Source organism: Copadichromis virginalis, linkage group LG2, assembly GCF_057382275.1.
Source record: "Copadichromis virginalis isolate Kocher_CV1m ecotype Utaka linkage group LG2, C_Virginalis_male_GT1.1, whole genome shotgun sequence".
Lineage (NCBI taxonomy): Eukaryota > Metazoa > Chordata > Actinopteri > Cichliformes > Cichlidae > Copadichromis > Copadichromis virginalis.
Window position 1 is genome coordinate 32,094,422 of NC_140619.1, and position 21,658 is coordinate 32,116,079.

At 39.1% G+C, this 21,658-nt stretch overlaps 1 protein-coding gene across 1 annotated transcript; it reads left to right on the top strand.

Moving 5' to 3' along the window:
- The first annotated feature begins 518 nt into the window (after nt 1-518).
- slc43a3b (solute carrier family 43 member 3b) lies at nt 519-21,227 on the top strand. The gene is made up of 13 exons (XM_085430261.1): nt 519-678; nt 9,328-9,594; nt 9,713-9,842; nt 11,301-11,347; nt 11,445-11,521; nt 12,663-12,755; nt 12,849-12,988; nt 14,135-14,241; nt 14,364-14,507; nt 14,760-14,867; nt 15,213-15,399; nt 19,951-20,071; nt 20,161-21,227. Exons 2-13 carry the CDS (start codon nt 9,408-9,410, stop codon nt 20,281-20,283), a joined length of 1,464 nt encoding a protein of 487 aa, XP_085286387.1. The 5' UTR covers nt 519-678; nt 9,328-9,407; the 3' UTR covers nt 20,284-21,227.
- Nucleotides 21,228-21,658: the final 431 nt, after the last annotated feature.

Here is a 21,658-nt window from a genome sequence, read left to right on the forward strand (position 1 = left end):
ATCGCTGCAGGAGATCACAATATCACGTAAGTGTACATCCTCTTACAAAGACTTCAGACAAAGCTGCCGACTAAAAATAGACTCGAAGCTGTTTTCTAATGAGGGCAGGCCTGCCTGCAGTTTTGTGTGTGCACACAAACAGAGCATCAACATCATACGGGTCTGGCTGTGCAGACACTGCACCAAGCAAGATTACAGCTTAAAAAAAAACACACTGACGCCTCTTGTGTTTTTTAAGCGCATACAGCAAATAAAAAGAGTAAGAGCTGATTAGTAGAATCACATGCAACTACACTCATTGTTTTAAATGTAACGACTTTTAAAGTTGACCTAATCTAAAGATGTGGTCAGACTCATGTGATGTAAGTGCCTTTGGAGGTTGCGTGGTTGCTTGTGCCAGAGCACAAACAAACCATTAGCACTTTGTTGATGTCAGAGGTGAACGGTCATTCTGATGTGATGTGATTGGAGGGTAACAGTAATGCAAATAAACAGTGGTTATAAAGCAAGTTATGCAGAACCTTGAAGCAGGAGCAGAAGATCACAACAGGTACCACTCCTTTTACCTAAGAACCGAAAACTGAAGCTCAACAAAACTGAATGGTACTTATAGTAGATTGGAAAAACATTGCCTGGTCTGATGACTATCGATTTCTGCTGCAACATTTGGACTACCAAGTAAGCATTGTTTAAACACCTGGACGCTATTGCTGACCATGTCCATCCCTCTACGACCATAGTGTTCCCATCAGAAGATGGGTACACTGTGGTCATAAAGGGATCCAGCAGGATAACTCACCATTTAAGAAATTCACTGTACTCAAATGGCCTATAAAGCCACCAAATCTTATCCAAAAGAGCATTTTTCAGATGTGGTTCAATGTAGGAGTGCATCATGGATGTGCAGCAGACAATTCTGCTGCCACTGTGTGATGCTGTGATGTAAATATGAACCAAAATCGCTGAGCAGGGATTCCAGCACCTTGTACCACAAAGAATTAAGGTAGTTCTGTAGGCAAAAGGTACTAGCATAGTGTAACTAATAAAGTGACGGTGTGTGAATGTATGTGTGCTTAAAGAATAGTTTCCTAATTTTGCAAGTCTGTCTTAAAACAACACCCATTTCCTGTTGTCACAAACAAAAAGGGCGACTATTGCTACTTTGCTCTTCCTGCTGTTATCGTTCTGGCTTTTAAGATAGAAGGCCAAGATATCTGTGTCCAAGTCTATATCAGTATTATTGATTGGGACAAAATCCACAGCTCCCTCTCTTTATTTTTGAACGTTTATCTGAAGAATGTGGTTGTGGTCTTAAAAGGAATTTTAAAAAATGAAATTAGAAGATTCTTTACCGTCCTATAAACTTCAAGTAACTGCATTTTTATGCATCAACTACATCATCGATCATGTGTGTGGAAGGGTTTTCTTGGTGTTCAGATATGTCCACCGAGTTAAACGAAAAATGATTATCATTAATTATGCATATATGAATGCTTTGTTGTCAGTAAACAGATTGTTATTTAGAGAGAAACTCAAATCTTTCATCTTTAGTGATTTATACTGAAGTGTGAAAATTCATCATTAAGGGTGGGCGGGGAAAGTTGTCAGATGTCATCTTTACGGGGGAAAGAGTTAAAAACGCCTGTTCTTTAACTTTTAAACATTAACTAGGTCTGTGTTTGTCCGTTTGCCAAAGGTCACATGGTCATTGATTCATTCATACCAGTGAACCTTCACATTCAGTCATAGGTACTCTCATTCACTTCAATTTTGACTCCCTTCGTATGCAATAACAAAGATTTGGTCTCTTGGTGTGAAAAAGTGAAGCTGTTTCAACTGTGCAGGAGTCTATGACAACATTACCCTGCTGCTCACTTGATTTACGAACTCAGTAGATACTTTCCTGATTGGTTATGGCTTCAGTTGATAGTTTTAAGTCTTATTTACTACAACATGATCATCATTTTGTTTTAGGTTCGAGCTCACTTGTTATTGAGAAGTTGCCGCCACATCAACAGTCAGATCCACCCCCTAACTCGTGACTGATGGCTCTTAAAAACATCCTGGTGGCAGGCAAAATGCCAAACTTCAGGTTTCAGAAGTCACAAACAAACGTCACACCTGTTCAGTTGAGGAGCTTCCTCATCCAACCTGACAGCCGCGCACTGTGCAAGCCAAAACTCGCCAGCATTTTTGAACAGTACACATAAGTTAAAGAATAAAACTGTAAATCTTGTGACAAAATCCTATGTTTAGAATTTTTGTCACCAGCTAATCTCATAAGTCACATGTGGCACTAACTTTTTCTTTTACCTAAACGTTTTCAGAAAGAGGAAGTAGTGAGTGTGATGTCCCGTGGTTTCTCTATTTGGGGATCGAATTTTAAAGAAATATAAATTCGATGACATGTGACAATTTCCTGTCCAACGGTTTGCTGATGTTGGCACTTATCAGACTGGCACGAATGAAGAGTGTGTCTGACTGCCCGTTATGCAATACAGCACACACACACAGATTTCCATCACTTCTGAGGATTGATCACAGTCATTTTCTGCAGAAGACTCGCACTAAAATACTGATTTATGCATGTATGTATGTTTATGTCCAATCACATGAATAATCATATAGATGCATGTGTTTTCATATCAGAACACTCATTTACTTTTTCTAAAGCCCATAACCCTAAAGGCAACCATAATGACACCTGCACCTGGTTCGATTCATAATCAGACAAATTTCTAAGCTTCCAGATACACCCAAAAAGCTCCAGCATCACTTTTATGAAGCACATTATTACCAAAGTCCTCTTTGGTGATCTGATCTTATAGTGAAATGCATCCCGGTCTTTTTTTTTTTTGCAGACTCAGATGAAAATCTAGCTTTGTTGTAGCCTAGCTTACAACAAAAACTGTAAGAAAATCCATTCATCAATACCTGTAAAGTTGTTGATTGGTGGGTGGTGGTCAAAGTTTGCAGTGACAGTAGGAGAGACCTTGACTCCCTATGAGGCCCCCACCTGACTCCAGTCACTCACGTTTTGCGATGTGCATGATCCTGTTTAAACAAACCAAAAGACAACAACAAAAACCAATGAGTGAAAAATTTGAGGATTTAAAGTTCTGTGAGTGAAAAAGAGGAAGAGGAGAAAAACGCTAGAGCAGACAGTGGTGAGTGGAGCAGATAATAATGAATAAATATAATGCAAAATAATTAAATGCTGCTGCCTTAACTTTTGGGGAGTGACACTTGAATAACATAACTTCTGGTCGCACAACATTGTTTCTTTTGTTTACTTTGCCAGTTAACATTAACTTAGCTGGCAGTCAGTCGACTCTTAACTCTTCCAGTCACTCTGGAGAGAGGAGCTTCTCATCTTTAAAACTCAAAAAAACCTCCAAAATCTGCCTCAGGTCAACCATGTTTTTGGGTCTTGAGAAAATAACAGTGGGCAGGCCAAAGGCTGTAAGCAGCACTGGTCGAATCAGTGCTCATTGCATGTTGATGTGGGTTTAGTTCTTTAAGAGAACTTTTTAAGGTTAAGATTACTATGTGTATTTTTTGATGCTAATTAATATTTTTATTGCCAATCGAGTGTCAGCCTGTTATACTGTCCTGTGAACTCTGGCTGTTTTTAAGAAGAGCGCAGTTTACCTGCATAGGCCAGCCCGCCCAGTGTCATCCTCAGCCATGCTAGTTACCACGACTGCTGCAGAAGCACTAAACTACTTTTAACTGAATAATTATAACTGAGCTCACTTTTGTCAGCAATATGGATGTTTACGTTTTTCATTACCAAATTGTATTAATTATTGTAACTTAGTGTTAATGCGTATCAGTAGACTTCAGCTGAAGGGCCACAGTGACTTTACTGGGTGAACTTAGACCCATCCATAACTAAATAATAAAATTTCATCACTCCTCAAGACCTTTTGCTGATTTTCAGTCCAGTTCTTGTGTAATTTGGCATACCTCATCCTTTTTTCGACATTTCCCTTTTTTTAAAAATGGCTCTGTGACAGCTGCTCCTCCACTGAGACCATTTCTGATTACTATTTTATGCGCATCAAACTGTGTTCCCTTTGGCATTCCTCATAGATTTGACTAAAGGAATGGGAACAAAATATCTGTTTTGCATCAGGCTGCTTGTAACAAAGTGCCTTAATATCTCATTTAAAATTGGTTCTTTACTAAAAGGTCTGTTATGTGTAGTTGCAACGATGTTTCATCACTTGAGTTAGGTGCATTTTTATATAGGCCCTAGTTGACTCATAGGTCAGTATTAAGTGGCTTAACAAAGATTTCATGGACTAGACTGGACTGAAAATGAGCGAAAAAGCAGCAAATGTTCAAAGAAGAACGTCCAGAAAGCCTTGGAAACTATTATTCAAGACTAATTTAAACAATTACGAGACATTCTGGCTTAAATTATAAAGAAATGAGCGTTGGCTCAAGAACTTTGCACAGCACTATATTAGCTCATGTAGCATGTCTCAAAATGCTGGGATGGGTCAATAAAAGGCTGGACACTGGACACAGCATACCAGCTGTCACTTGCTTTGAATTGTGGTTGCAGTGAGCCAGCATATAATGGAGGGCCTAGGAGAAAAGGTACGCACCAAATACATTTAGTTTGTGTGTCATGGATATGACTGGGATTCATGCCAAACAATGGTAACTGTGGTGTTTGTACTCCCTTAATCATTTGTGAGGTAGAGGTAGAAACTTGATCTGTCTCTCATTGGTGAGGTTTGAGCCACAGCGGCAGAAGAGAAATGTGAAAGTCAACGGAAATGTGCCCTTGTTCTCGTTCTGCATCATCATCCTTCGAGCGAATAAAATGTACGCTGGCACATCATTCTTTACTTGTTACACTCGCTTCCTCCGTATCATGTCACCTAGGGTCACCATTAGAGTTGGAGTCCACTTTGACTACCGGGACATTAAACAGTGACTCTGGACTGTGACCAGAAAGAGTTCATGTGCTTTAAGACCTTTGGTCATCTTTCCAGTGAGGCTATAGCTCCACTTGCATGCACATAGAAAGCTTTGGTTTCAGGAAGTGTGCTCAAGCTTGTTGCGTGTCAAGCCATGAGTGTGTGAGCTGTGTCTTGTGATGAGTAGTGATGATGATATATATGTGTTTTTATAGTAATACTTCCATTTACATCTCTGCCCTCTCATAACACCCTCTTTAACTTGTTGTAGCAGCAGAAACCCATTGATACAAAAACAATAAGGTAATAAGAATGACTTTAAACAGTTTGTTTTGTAACTGACATAGATCACACAACAATATGTGCTGCGTTTTCTCGTTTGCTTTAGCAACAGTGACATCCTGGCATCCCACACCCAAAAATGCAAATACAAACAAATCACATGTTGGTGAAATTAAATTACTTTATTTGTTTGTTGTAATGTCACTGTCGCCATTTTCCATCCTTCCCAACAACCTCAAACTAAAGAAAACTGACAGAAAATCAATCACCATCTGGTTATAATCAATAATCTCTGGAGTCTGAGTGCAGGCTGTCTCAGTGACTGTAGGGGACCAAGCAGGCAAAGCTGTGCTGTTGAAAAAGTGGGTTTCATTTCAATCAAAATTAAATAAAAGCATTAAAAATAATATTTAATGCAAGACATATAAATTTAGCAAATAAATAGGGCGAACTAAATAAACACTGCTCATAAATTACTGCTTACAAAACCTCACTTTAACAAAGAGAGCTAAAACACACGAGAGCACCATGAACCTAGAGTAGTGGAGCAAACCATTATGGATGCAAAGGGGAAAAATCACAGGGATAACAACTAAACTCACCACAAAGAAAATCCATGAACCCCACAGGTATCACAACAAATGGTTTGGTCCATTAGCCTCTGTATTTCAAACAACTCAGCCACCTGCTTTGAGTAGCCATGAAGACCTGGAGCAGTCGACGTTTAATGCCAGCAACAGAGAAAGAGTGATTAGTGCAATTTCTATAAAACTCATTGTGTCGAAAAATGGTTGAATCAAAATAATCAGGTAAGCTAGTTATCTCTTATAACTGCACATTAGCTTTAAAGTCGTAACAAGGCTGTGAAACCTCAAACCTGTATGAGGGATTTAGGTGAGTGCAGAGAATGAATGGATGTTACTGAACTTGTTCCAGTGGTGTGTTTTTTGAACTTTGATCATGCAAACATTTTTGATAGAGGGACCTAAAGAATATTTGGATGCTAAAAACAAAGGCCTATCCTTGAAGCTTTAATATGGAATTTTGTCTCATGTGTTAGAAACCAACCACATATTTTGAAGGTTCACCTTCACTGTAGAAGATGAATTATTTAATAGGTGAAGGATATCAATCGAGCCATTATGTTCAGCTTGTCTAATTCAGGGTTGCACGGTGAATGGAACATATCTCTAGCACAGGGCAAGAGTCGGGGTACACCGCTCTAATCACAGGGCTAAGGCTCATTTACCAATTTAGAACTACCAGCAATATAATTTAAAAAAAAAAAAAAAAAAAGCTAACGAGCAGCAGCTGGATCGAAATCCAGAACTGTCTTGCTGTGAGGCAATGGTGGTAACCACTGCTCCCCTGATACTAAGGATACTGTACAAAAACTGGGGTGTGTAATGTGTGTTTTCTGGTGTTTTATGACTGCCTTTTGCAGTAAGCCGGAATATCTGCAAAATGGCACACTGTTGGACGAAAGCACTTCTGATTTGAAAGGAGCGTGACACTTACTTTTTGACCGTGCAATGTGGTCCACTCGCATATGCGTTGTGCCAGAGTTCACACTGAGGAATCGAGCACTGTGGAATATTTGGATGTAATGAACAGAATTATGTGAGACAGAAAGAACTCCAACAAACCTGAACTTGGTCAGAATCTTTGAATAGCCCTTTACAGCAGCGGTCCCCAACCTTTTTTGCGCCACGGAACCGTTTATGCCCGACAATATTTTCACGGACTGGCCTTTAAAGTGTCGCGGATAAATACAACAAAATAAAACTAGTACCGGTACCGAAAAAAAGATTTATTCATAACACACGTGAAAAGACCCAGGAAAACAGAGTTAATGACAAAATAACGCTGAAAACCGACAAAAACCCTGAAAACCATACATTTCACACTCGAGCCTCAACTCTCGCGGCCCGGTACCGAACGTTTCACGTGGTCCAGGGATTGGGGAACGCTGCTTTACAGGACTGGGCACGTCTTATTCAGGTGAGTGAGTGGGTCAGGCAAGTTTTACAGGTTTTTCCCATGTTGTCTTCCTAAAAGGGGAAAATCAAATCCGAGCAAGGGATACTAAATAAGCAAGTTTGTAATATTTATGGTTTCTCAAGGGATGAAGCAGTGTTGCTTACACATAACGGACAACTTGGCATGAACCAGCTTTAAATTGTAGCTTTAAGCACTTTGTTTTTGGAACTGGCTGTTAGAAACTGAAATACATTGTGTTACTATCTTTATAATCTATAAAAAGTGCCAAAGAGAACAGGTTGATAGAAAAAAATAGTATTTTGACCTAACAGGATGTTTCCAAAGTGCTATTAGCCAAAACCCTGGAATATTTCTACGTGGTGTGCAATCTTTAGAAACTAGACAAGCTGAAGATGGGTTTTTAAGTCTGCCAATAGCCTTCCATCTGTCACTAGTATCAACTTCTATTTTATTTATATAGAAGAACAGTAGTTTCTACAAAACTACAGAGAAAACCTCAATAATCGGATGACCCAACGAGGATGCACTTGGTGACAGTAGGAAGGAAAAACTCCCTCTTAACAGGAAGAAACCTCCAGCAGAATCAGGCTAGTGGAGGGGAAGTCATCTGCCGCGACCAGTTGGGTGTAAGGGAGGAAGACTGGATAAAAGACAGGCTGTGGAAGAGAGCCAGAGATGAATGACTGGGAATTCATCTCTGAGTGAGTGGGAAAGTTCCTTTTCAGTGGGGAAAATGAACTTTTTAAGCCTAATCTTAAAAGTAGAGGTGTCTGTACCCTGAATTCAAACTGAGGGCCATCTACGAACATAGCAGAGGCTTTTGGCCTGGAATTTTTCAGTGTGGTGTGCAGCTTTCTTTGACTCTTCGTTTAATGAGTAAGACAGAATCAAACACTGCAGGCACTTTACTCTTGACTCATTTCACTCCATTGTAACAAGTTATTAGAGTAGTGAAATCTTTCTGTTCTGACTATCTGTGCTTTTTTTTTTTTTTTTTTTTTCTCTTCCCCCTCAGTGTCACCACTTGACTTTGCGTTCTTGTTGGATGATGTTTTTTGTGGGGGGGGGAGTTGCATGCAAAGTTAATCCCTTATGTAGAAGCCTTATTCTAACCCTCTCCTTTTAATTTTAGTGAGGGGCTAATTATGCATTTTCTCATCAGCCTGGAGCACCGTGGAGAGTCATGAGTTACTGCAGCATCTTTTTTACAGCCTGTCAAGGAGAGAAAACCTATCACACATCCTTTTTTTTCCACGTGCACCAGCTGTGACAAAGAGGGTTCCACACGGCACTCACGTTTTTTTTTGTTTTTTTTCCCCCTCCCCTGTCTGAGTCACATGATCTTTTGGCTAAACTGTCTTAGCCTCCCAGCATCCACATCTGTCCTTTCTCCCACAGTGTATGTGGCTCTGCTATCTGGCCGGCTATACGTGCGCAAGTGTTTGTTTTCTTTAGCCACTAGCACCGCGAAGAATATTTTCTCTCCTATAGAGCAGAGAGGAGAAAAAACCGGAGGGAGGGAACTGATGAGGAAGAGGAAGGAAGAACTGTTCTATATAAAGCAAGCGCGAGAGGCTCAAGCTTGTGGTTTAAGAGCATTTGTAGAGACGCTTGGAGGCTGAACTGTGAGTACAAGACGGTAATGAACTGGAAATCATTGTAACTGAACAGCAGAGCGTTTTATGTGGAATACTTCCTCTTTGTGGCAACACGAGGTTAATCTTAGTAAGAATAACTTTTGTGTAACCTATGAATTCATGCAATATGTGTCTCTGGAGGTGTGACCTAAACTTGAGCAGGGCATTTTATGTCCAGATGTTTTCAGTTACAGCTCTTGCGCAGCTGAAAAGGTTTTGATTTAAGGCGTTCTGTTTTGGGTTTTTTCATTTTCTTGTAGTAGATTTCTTGTAGTCTTTCCCTTTCAATTTGGAAGGGATGGAGAAACAGGGAAGGTGGGTTAAGGAAGAGCTTGGCATGCAGCAACAGGCCTGAAATGGAAACAAACCACGACTGCTAGACAAAATAAATGACTGCTGTTATATGGTCACATCATTCTTATTTTTCTTTAAACATAAGAATAAAATGCAGTATTTTGGTTTGGTTCTTTTAGCAGGTGCTGTGAGTGAAGCCCCCTCTGACTGTGTACAAGTTTGTGACGTACTTGTGAGTGTGAGCTGAGCCTGTGCGACCATGCCAGGGTCTGGGAGCGGTTTATCGGTGCAGCGCTGCCTCACCTTCACCACAGGTCTGGTGGAGTGCCTGTGTTTCGCTGGAGCCGTGTTTGGTTGGGCTTCTCTTGTGTTTGTCCTCAAGGAAGAAGGCTACTTCAGCTCTCTGTGTGTCAACGGCACAGGAGTCAATGGAACACTCGTTTTAGGTCAGTGTGATGTTCTTACCTTCACAACTTTGAGCAACAATAAGCTTGAAAATGGCTGAAGGATGGAAATTAATCAATCACCTGTTCCTTCTGTCTTTTCTAACTTTTGTTTCTGCAGATTGCGCCGGACAGGATGAACAGTTCTCGCTTATTTTTACCATTGCGTCTTTTATGAACAACTTTCTGACGCTGCCGAATGGTTTCCTTTTTGATCGGTTTGGTACTACAGTGACTCGGCTCTACGGAATGTAAGTCCAGCACCTTAAATAGTCAATGAATAATTCTAATCAAGAACATTCATATGAAAAATGTACTCTTATGTGGCACTAAAAGCCCAACAATCATGTTAAGAGAAATGAAGTGGTAAACTATTAAAGAGCACCAATAAGATGTCATAACTTTTGAGCAACAACTGCACAGTGCAACTTTTAATTAGTTTTTCCTCGAGATGTGATGGTTTATTGAAATTCTGCAGGTAATTCTAATATATCCTGCCCACAAATAAAATGGACTTAAAAAAACCCACCAAAAAAACCCCTCCTAACTGCAAAGATCGTCTGTTTTTTAGATAAACAGGCATATTTTGACTAAAATGTTATCCCAGATTTTCCTGACAATTCCAGAGGAAGGATCCACTCTGTAATAGGACTTTTGCAAAACTTCTGGTCCTTACTGTCATGTTGAATTTCAAGAGTTAAAGTTGGTGGTTAGATGTTTTTATAGCATCTGTTTTTGAGAGTCCACTTTTAAATTCCATCATCTAGAAAACTACTTGAGAATTTTCTTTTAGGGAAGATATCAGGAATTATTGAGCGGCAAATGTGGAATTTCAGGCACATAACTCGGATTACCACAGAATGATGGATGCATGACTTTCCTGAAATACTTGGATATCTGATCTGACAGCAGATTTGGAGGCTTGAGGAACCACAGTATTTCAGCTTCTCACAAGTTAGGGACGTAAATAAAACAGTCCAAATTAGGCGACTAGTGTCACAAATATTAATATCTGAATTTGACCCCATGACCTAAATCGAAATGAGCATTATTTTTCTATCTCTGTCTGATCTTTGAGTTTCCTCGTGATTTCTAACAAAAACTCACATTAATGTGCGATAGCCAAAGATTGTTTTGAAAGTAGAGTAAGGGGAAATATTTTCTTCTGCTGCCAGAGATGCCGTCTAAAGTTCAATCAAATGTCAGATTTAGCAGGGAAGGCAAGAAAATGGAAAGACGGTTAATCACAGAGTAATGTTTTCTTTTCTCCTCCAGATGCTCAGAATCCAACACTAAGCTGTCATCCCTCCTCAAAGTTAATCATGTAATGGAACACCAGACATACCTCTGCAGGGTTCTGCCCCAAATATCTAAATCCACAATAACAGACTGGCACTGAACAGATTCATATGTTTCCAGTTATACAGGGTGGGGTGAAAATAAATAGCCAAGGAATGCTAGTAGTTGTAGAAGAGGCACCTAGTGCAGATGAGGATGCTTAGGCCAAGAAAAGGAAATTAAAGCTCTCCAAACGGCACCAGAAGCACATTTACTTGGTTGTGAGTGATGGTGTGTTAATGTAACGCATCTCAAAACAACCAGTTTGCCAAAGTGCTGCACAGTTATTAGGACACTAATGATCAAGAATTCATCAAATTGTTTTAGCAAATTGTGTGGCACAAATAACAAATGATACTTTTCAATTGCAGATTTCTTTACACCATAGGTACAGTGATGGTGGCCTTTTCTACTTCAGGTGAGAGTTCTCAAATAAAGATCAGAGTAAATAAATATCAACATGAACACAAATGCTACAGCTGTTATGTTTTTTGTTTTTTCTTTCTCCTTTTTAGCTCTGGCCATCCTGCTCTTCCCAGCTCTCTCCCTCCTGGCTGTGGGTGGCATCTTATTTCTGATGACCAACATGCAGGTACTGGATCAGTTTAAGATTACTGCTGCGACATCAGGCAGTTTTAATAAATTTTATTATACATTTGACTATTTCTGTAAAAAAAACTCTTATATATTTTTCTAGAATGTCGGTTTGATCATTTTCCTGTTTGGGAAAGTAAAACCTTTTTAGACCTGTCACATTTTAAACCTTTAAACCTCTCGACTTCTGAAATGCGCTTTTGCTTGTGAGCTCTGTGTGTAGATCACCAGAAAGAGCTGGAAAGACACATGATTATAACTTGCTAACTGACTCATCTATGGCCCACTTTGTCAGTAAAGCACTGTGTGAAGAAAGAGGTTCGACTGTGTGACCTTTTGTGATCTGTGTTCTGTGAATGTAAGACGTTCCACTCTTTCCTCAGGCTATCAGCAAACTGCAACAAAGCCAAAACACAGAAACCATCTTCACCACACTTTTTTTTTTTTTTTTTTGCACAAATCCCTCTTGGGGAGGCCACGATGATTTATGAATTTGAACCACATTCTACATTCCCCCTCGAGCAAGACCTACAGCCAAGTGTTTGGACAGTGACAGGTTTTGTAGTTTTGCCTCTGTACACTGGATTTTTAAATCAAACAACTTGGGTGTCATTTGAAGTGCAGACTTTCAGCTCCAAACCTAACTGACAAACATTAAGCTGTCTCAAGGTTCAGGAGATGGATCGGTGTTCATGCTGTAGCTCACTGCTGTAAGGCAGCTGCATTTTTCACATTTGGTTTGACTTTGACACGATTTTCACTAAAATTACGTCGGCTCGAGCTGTTATCTACCATAGCACAGAACTTAAAAATAATCTTCAGCTGTGCACACTTGACTCCTAACTGAAAAACTGAACCAAGTTTATCTATTCTCCCCTCCCTTCGTGGGGAAAATAGATAAACTTGGTACAAATATTGAATTTGCATTTGGTCGCTGTTCACAGGAACTCTCAGTACAAGAGACGTAATCGCCTTCGGTTGTATCTATCAGTGATAGCAAAAACTTTAGGTATGCCCAATGTGTGTTTTTTGTCCAGAAACTTACAATAGACAACAGAAAGATGAATGCAGAGGGGACCAATATCAACTAAGAATTTTAAAGAGCCCCCACAATAACATTTAATTCAATTTTCCTAAAGGTAGGAAACCTGTTTGGCTCACGTCGCTCCACCATCATCACTCTTTATAACGGGGCCTTTGATTCTTCCTCGGCACTCTTCCTCGTCATCAAGGTGAGAAACATTTACACACAAAAGAATCAGCAGGATATATTGATGCTGTCTCGTGTAGCAATGATCACCACTACATCTCTTCTTCTCCTGCAGCTGTTGCATGAACGTGGCATCGCTCTTCGCTCCTCCTTCCTGTTTCTGTCCGCCTGCAGCGTCGTTCACCTGCTCAGGACTTTCTTCTTGCTGCCTCGGAAATTGATTCCATACCCGCTGCCGGATAACTACACATACGGGTATGAATCCACGGCAGACGTCTCAGACGAGTCTGCACTTAAAGTACAAAGTGTCATTTTTCTAAAATGACAAAGGACCATAAGGAGAGGAGGGATGCGCAGTTTTAATCAGTGGGAATGCTGGATAGAAAGCACCTGGATGCAGAAAAAGTGTGACTGGGTGAATCAGAAATGTTATGTAGTGCATTTCTGCTTGAGCTTTATGCAAGGACCAGTCAGTTCACATTTACAATAGCACTAATGTGTTTGGAAAGTGCCAAATGTACCTTGCAGCGTGGTTGCTAAAATAAAAACTGCAGTGAAGATGCATGAAATGATCATGCATGAGTTTAATTTTACTTTGATTAGTTTGTCTTGTGTTTGTGTTGCTGCCAATGAACAAAACCTGGAGTGGACAAGGAGGGCAGAGTTAGTGCTAAAGGAGAGTGCCATAGCTAAATCAAAAAGAGGAATCAGAATAGTTTCCTCATAGAGAGTTCCTGTTTTCATAGGAAACAGATCAAACATGCATCCAGTGCTTACTGAGAAAGCTCTTACTCAGTAAGCTGAGTAAGAGAGCTCTTTACAGCCAATGATGACAAAGGCCCAATGATGAGGACATCAGTTGTATTAAAATCAACAGAACAGTTAAACCTCAGTATGAGGACAGCCTTTTTTTTTTCTTTTTTTTTTTTTAAATGCACTAGAGTCCCCGCCAATATAAACACAAAGTCTAAAACTGATCATAAGAGCAGAAATTTTATAATTGTGCATAATTTTCCTCACCTGTAGCTCAAAAGGTAGAAACGTTTGTCTGCTTATTGACATGCAGACTAGAGGTGCCAGGAATCAAACCACCAAACTTCCAAAGTATCCTTGAGAAATATACTGAACCCCAAATTGATGCATGTGTCTGAGAGTGAATGCTATGTTAAAGGACTTAGAGATAGGAAAACTGACTTGTGTGTATTTGTGTTAGTGGCTGAATGAGGTTTGTAATAAGAAAAAGCTTTGAATGCTCAACTTTTACCTCCCCCCCCCCCACATCTCCATGCAAACATCCTGCATAATTTAAAATTCCAATAAACTCAATTCATAAAGTAAATGTAAAACAACTCGCTCGGTCCATTCTGTGTGCCGTTAACCCCGCTGTGACTTTGACCTCAGGATAACCTGTGGTAAATCGGACAATCGTATTGGTGAGGTGGCGGAAAACGGAGATGCACAGAGGGTAGAGGAAGTGCCGCTCAACAAGGATGCATCTGCAAAGCAAGGTCTGTGCCCAACTTGGAAAGAAAAAGAATGAACCAATCATACACAGTGCACTTATCCACTGTGATTTTTACCTATCTCTTTGCCTTCTTTCCTCATCTCTGTGATCTCCCGTCTCTCTCAGAGAAGAGTTTCCGTGACTGTTTGCTGTCCAGGTTCTTCATGTGGCATCTGCTTTGGCTGTCAGTGATGCAGCTCAGGCATTACCTGTTCATTGGCACCCTAAACCCCATGCTGCAGAGGCTCACAGCTGGAGAGTCCTCACTGGGTAATCGCACAAACACCACATCACTCAGTCTCAGCTCTAAGCACTTGAATGTAATTTTACTAAATCAACATGCGTTAGGTACTTTGAAAATGCATCAGTGTCTAAATTCTGCTTCATTAATAAACTGGCTTATCTTACACAGTAAGTGCAGTGATTTACAAACTAAAACCATGTTTTTGATGCCTTTTGAACCATCATGTCTCATATTTTGGTGGACTCTGCCTTTTATCCATTTTGTTTGTGTCCCTGCAGTGAGTCAGTACACCAATGCCTTTGCGATCACCCAGCTATGTGGCGTGCTGTGTGCTCCCTGGAACGGCCTCATTATGGACAGACACAAGGGCAAACCACGAGCTGAAGGTAACACCATGACTCTAATACTGATGTAGAATAAAAGACAACACCTCCCATCCCTGTGTGGATTGAATAATTTTCATGAATTCATTCAGTGATGGGTTTACATGAGATGCTGTCATGGTTTAGTTTTTGTGCATGCTATTTAAACTAGTCTTTTTATACCTTGTTTGAAGTTTTGTTTAAGTTTTACTTTATTTCAGACTAATGATAGGGGAGAAGAAAGGAAACTTGCATACAGTATATAAAGATTTGTCCACTTTAATCTTCAGTCTCATCTGAAGAGAGACCCTCAGGCTGGCTGCAGATTCATAAAGAGCGACATGCACACTTCAGTCATTGTGTTTGTAGGGGAGAGCGAGCAGGAAGTGGACCTGCGGGCGACGGTGCTTTCTCTCTTCCTGACGGCCCTGCAGTGCCTGTTGTTTTCCATTTGTGCCTCCACCCCATACCTGCCTCTTCAGTACCTCACCTTCATCCTGCAGGTGCTCAACCGCTCCTTCCTCTATGGCGGCAACGCGGCCTTCATCAGTGTGGCGTGAGTATCAAACATGCACGCTAATCAATGAATAGTTTACATTTCACAGCACTCTTTCAACACAACTGTAACTCCACGAAATATTTCTGATATTTAATGAAACACAAAAGATAAGAAATCTGTGGTTTAAAAAAGATAACACATAAAACACATATCTTAGTGATGACTCATCCATCAAAACAGTGAAAAAACAATAACAAAAGAGAAACTTATCAGAATTATTTTTGATGAGGCATGTAATTTTTTTTTTTTTTTTTTTTTTAAATAAGCCAACCTCTATATACACATGTGCATAGAGGCAGGCAGGTTTACACACTGGTCTTTAAAAATGTTTAGAGGAGAGCATTACTCAGCATTTCCTCTTTAGATCACTAGATGGCAGTATATAACAGCTGTGTTTATAACATGAAGCATTTCATTCATCCAAATTTGGGATATGCTTTTGCTACAGCAGTTAAAATGAAGTCAAACACAGCAAATTCAAATAAATTATTTTAGTAAGTAGAGTAATGCCTAAAAGCGAAATCTTACAAAATAGCTAGTTTGTATTTTGGAAACTTCTGGGATTTTTTTTTTTTTTTTTTTTTTGGCAATCTCGTCTCTGGTTTACAAAGGTTGGTCAAAGAAAGGGAAAACATCCATTGTGCTGCAGTTCTCTGGGTGAAAATTAATAAAAACTAGAAAAATTTGCATTTCCTGCGAAAATGCAGTGTGGATGCTTTAAGCTGAAGCTGTCTGCAAAAACTAGCTGAAAAAGCTGAAAAGTTGCAGAAATTGTAAAAACTTTGCAGAAGCAAAAGAAGTTTGCTAAAATGGAATAACTTAGCAGAACTGCAATATCTTAGAGGAAACATAATACTTGGCAGAAATACAATAGCATAGCAGAACAGAAATATTGTGATTTACCAGAGACACTGTGATGAACTATGAATATTGTAATTTTAAATTAATACTATGTTTTAGCACAAATACTATAATTTGACAGAAATACTATCATTTGGCAGAAATACTATGTTTCAGCACAAATACTCTGGTTTAGCACAAATATTATAACATAGCATAAATACAATTATATAGCAGAAATGCTATATTTAGAAAGAAAAATATAATATAGTAGAAATAGTATGATTTAGCAGAAATACTGTATTTAGCACAAGTACCAAAAAGTAGCAGAAATACTATGATTTAGCAGAAATACTATGATTGAGCAGAAGTACTAAGATGTAGTAAAAGTACTTTGATTTAACAGAAATACAATTATAGAGGAGTAATACTTTAAAATGGGAGAAATATTGATACACACACACATACACAGAGCCTAAAGGGAAGAGTATTTGTGCCATGGAGTGTTAAGAATGTGAGGTCCATATTAGAAAAGCTGGTAAAATCATAACAGTTTGCAGAATTGTAATAAATGATGAATATGAATTACTGGTCTGTGACAGTGTATTAATTTGTAGGGAAAAAAACATGTTGACCAAGGTGGAATCGAACCCACGATCTTTGGCTTGCAGACCCGTGTCATTACCAACTGCGCCACTGGGAAAGAGAGGAGCCGTCTTGAAAAACAGGGTGATGAGTAGTCAGAATTAGATCGCGGTGAGAGGCGAAAAACGCAGTTTTTTGGAGTTACAAAACGTTGTGTAACTCAAAAACTAGGTGGACTAGAGGCATATTTCTTGTGCTGGGTGAATCAGCGGACTTTGGTGTACTTTGACTGCGATTTTCATTGCTCTTTGTACAACCGTCGCTGAGATATGACGAGAGAGGAAACGGAAGACCTCAGACATGATTGGCTGGCTGGGAAGCCGTGCAGGCCCTGATATGTGATATGTGTCTGAGTTCGCACAGAGGATTGGCTGCCTGGCAGAAATATATAGAAATAGTATGATTAAGCATAAATACTACATTTAGCAGAAATACTATATTAAGCACAAATCCTATAAAAAGCAGAAATAGTATATTAAGCACAAATCCTATAAAAAGCAGAAATACTATATTAAGCACAAATCCTATTAAAAGCAGAAATAGTATATTAAGCACAAATCTTATAAAATAGCAGAAATAGTTTGATTTAGCACAATAGTAATAAGTTAAACAGAAAAATTGGAAAAGCAAAATGGACAGCTGAAAAAATGCTGAACATGCTGAGAGTCCCTCAAATATACTTGTTAAATGAAAAAAATCAGCAAAAAAAATATATAACAGCCACACAATCAGAAATATGTACACAGAAGGAAACACACATGCACAGAGAGACACACACACAAGATCCAATTCAGTCAACCAGTCTAAATATATTGAATTTGAATCTTAGAATGAGATCATCCCATTAAAAGCCTTTCTCTCTCTCTCTCACACACACACACACACACACACACACACACACACACAGGGAGAGAGAAGTAAGTTTCTAGGTCAGCCTGGGAGCTGCTGAATTTGAATCCACCAATCAGAGTGGCTGTTTACGTTTTCCCGCCAAAACAGGTGCATCTGTTTACACAGGCAGCACAGAGAGGCACAGGATTATTGCAGTCTATTTCTCATAGTGACGACTCCCCTCAAACAAATGACCATAATTTCCTAACCGTAGGGGCTAGAGCGGTCATTCTTACACCGTTTTGTTCAGAAGAGATGGGGGAATCTTCCAGTGTTAACAATTTATCATTAAAATATGAATTATTAAAGATATCTGACTTGTAATGCACCATAACTGAGTAGAGTGAAGCAAAAACTGCCTTGACTTCCCCTCAAACAACGCTTTGTAACTCGAAATCTATTTGGAGCATTGATATCATTCTTTCACCGTAAGAGACAGCAGGCTTTGGTGAACAGTCATGGAAATTTTCAGGTCTCTGTGGAAATCCAACAAAAAGTTATGACGAGAGAAAAAAGTGGTTCATTTCCAGAGTTTGAAATCTGAAGAAATCTGTGCGACGGACGAATTTCCTACCCTCAAACAAGTCCAACTCATTTCAGAACGGTAATAGGTGAGAAAGAAATTCTTGAATTGTGAGCGTCAGGAGTGTCTGAAGATATACCGGGACAAGCCTCATGTCTTAAAGTCGCTTCGTTAAGGAGATATGACGATTCAAATATGCCTCTCATTACAGAAATCCAGCGATGATTTTGAACAAGCTCTCCATTGACTTTCTATGCAGAGTTTTGAGAGTTTGTGTTGGTCTGAGGAGATTTGCCAAAATTCTATAAATCCCACAACAATGATAGTGACATTTCCTGAAAGCCAGCGAAAATACCTACGTTTTGATGTATAATTTGTGGAAGTTGAGTGAAAATTGAGCAAGTAGCAAACAGTTGTTCGGACATGAAGAGAAGACTGCAAAAGCTTCAGTGGCACACTGGAAGCCAAGAGCATAGCAACCATAACAACGCATGTATTTTGTGAAAAATCACAATTGTGCAACTCAAAACTTTAAGAGGCATAAAAGTAAAACGGTAAAAGATTTGAAAAAGCTGAATCACACATGAATAGCCCAATAATTTGTGAACATTTTAAAGTTTGAATGCTTGTTCTACGTGAAAATATGAGGAAGTAGTTGAGTTTCAGAAACAAGCAAATTTTAGCAGAATTGCAGAAGTTTCCCATTCATTTCAATGGGACAAATTAAGCTTAATATTTTAAAAAGTATAATAGTGAAAAATACCAAAAGACATAGCACACATTAGCAGAAATAGCAGAATAGTTTAAAATTTGAACGGTGAAAATCGGCTGAAAATTGCGGAAGTAGTTAAGTGCCAAAAAGTGTACGGAAGTCCCAAGAGGAACTCAATAGTGTGGATGCTTAAAGCATCCACACAATTAGTAACCCCAGGTGTGTAAATAGATCTAGATCATAAGAGGAGAAAAGTAATTCAAATACCTCAAACCTCTTGCCACGGCCAAAGTACTCAGAAGAGCATCTCAGCAGCAGCAGAAGACCACGCAGTGGCCTCTCCTGTCAGCTAAGAACAGGAAGCTGAGGCTGCAGTTTACAATAGAAGAACACAAGACTGGAAAAACATTGAGTCTAAACTCTTGAAGTCAGAATTGGATGTAAACAACATGAAAGCATGGATCAGCAGTTCAGGCTGGTGGTGGATTTTCTTGGCAGACTTTGGGCCCATTAGTACCAGTTTAGCATCATTTAAATACCTTGTTAGTAGTATAAATCTAAATTTAAAAAATTAATGTATTAAAAAAACCAAATATATTAAATACTTAATCAACAAAAGTGAAGTCAGCAGAACAAATAATGCATTGTAGGAAGCTGCTGCATGAGTAATAAGTGCTCAGTCTGTACAGAGGGGGACCAGGATGGTCTATAAGTTTGTTCAGTGACATCATCTCTACCACAGCTTCATATTTTTAAATGCATCAAAGGGTCTTTAATGTTAGCTGCTGACAAGTAAATGTATACAAATGCTCTTAGACTGCATGTAAATATAGTATACTTGTAATACGTAATTATTTCCACATTATTGCTGCCTGTCCTGGTTAAATAATTCTTGTGTGATCTCCTTCCTCCTTACTTTCTCGCTCTGTGTGTTTAGTTTCCCATCCTGCCACTTTGGGAAGCTGTATGGTCTGGTCATGGCTCTGTCTGCGGTGTTTTCGCTGCTGCAGTATCCCTGCTTTGCTCTGGTTAAAGTCTTGGATGGGGATCCGTTATATGTAAATACATTTTTATGATCTATCCTTGCTCCTTATCTCATCCTTTCTCTCCTCACATCTTCATCATTTTTTTCTCCATTTTTTTCCAGGTGAACATTGGTCTGACACTGCTCAGCCTGCTGGCCTTCATCCACCCCCTCTCAGTCTACCTGCACTGTCGAAGTGTTTCCTCCCAGCGGGTCAAGAATAAAGCCATGACGCAGTCTTCTTAAAGTCTGTACAGTAACTCATTCTTATAAGTTTACTACCAGTGAGAATTACCTCTTCAACTTGTTTCATGTGGTTAAAGTGCTATTTCCACATTCCTGACAGGAAGTATTTGTTTGCTCTTTAGGCTCTGTACTGAAATAATGATAGAAGCTGATTTTTCTTAAAACTACAAATGGTCTTTTTCTTTGAGGATCACCAAAGTTTGCATCTTATATTAGTGAGATCTCCTCTTAATCAATGACTGTGCTTATATAATTATATGGGGCTTTACTTTCACCGCACCAATAATCTGCTTGTCTGCATTTTGGTGCTATTGCCTGTTTTTCCTTTGCAGACGTTCATTTTAATAATTTCCCCAGCTACTGATTTGCTCAAATTAATTGTGTTTTTTTTTTTTTTTTTTCACACTCACATGATTCTCACTTTATATTAACACACACCTCCACAGCAGTGCAAATGTAGCTATAGACCAGCACTGAAACAGCAACCAAACCTTACACATCTGTCAAACACAGTTCTTTGAATATTCATAAAAATCATCTCAAATGTACTTAAAACAAAACTGCTGCTCGGCCCGTTTTATTAATATTTGCATCGTTTTGCTTTGGATTGAATCTACTGAAAGACAGAGCCTGAAGAACAACAAAGCATTCAGATACTAACTTTACTGGCTGTTCTTTTTTCTTTTCTTTTTTTTTTTACGTACCATAAGTTGGCTGTAAATGAATTTCAGATTGTAAAGTGTGCATTCGCAAAGCTTTGTGTATGCCCAGTGCAAAAATGACTATCTGTCATAGAAAAGATTCTGCTCTGCAGCTTTTTAACTCCCTTTTGCAATTTCAGAGTTTAAGCAGGCTCTGAGCTGCTGTCTCTGAAGCATGTAAACAAACCGATGGTGCTAATGTGTCCTTTTCTCTAATCCTGCTTTACCGTCCGTTTCTGTAATCATGCTTTACCGTCCGTTTCTGTAATCATGCTGGCTGCCCTAATAATATATGTGCAAAAACTATGACATGTCTTGATTCTTGTTTTAATGCACTTTTATTATTACATCTTTTTTTTTTCTTTTCTTTCAAACAATTGCTAGATTGTTGGCAAGATACTGAAGGTATGCATGGATTTGCATAAAAACTAAATGAAGTTACAAAGTTTTCTATGAAGTTACTATAAAAGTAAGGATTCCATGAAATTGGGGGAGATTATAATTTTGCAAGTACACATCAGATTGAAACAAGGTGAAATATAATTTTTATTTTCCTGAGCAAATATGAAAGTAACTTGGGTCCAGATGAAGTCTTGGATCCAGGGGCTCTGTTCACACATTGTATGGAGGGAATTCCAGCCTTGGCAGAGAAATGCTTTCAACAAATACACTGC

Excerpts from the sequence above, each read along its gene's own strand:
- slc43a3b (XM_085430261.1), top strand. The coding sequence starts at position 9,408 with ATGCCAGGGTCTGGGAGCGGTTTATCGGTGCAGCGCTGCCTCACCTTC. Across the intron at positions 14,508-14,759 it reads AGCTGGAGAGTCCTCACTGG|TGAGTCAGTACACCAATGCC; the intron begins GTAATCGCACAA and ends GTGTCCCTGCAG. Across the intron at positions 20,072-20,160 it reads TGGATGGGGATCCGTTATAT|GTGAACATTGGTCTGACACT; the intron begins GTAAATACATTT and ends ATTTTTTTCCAG.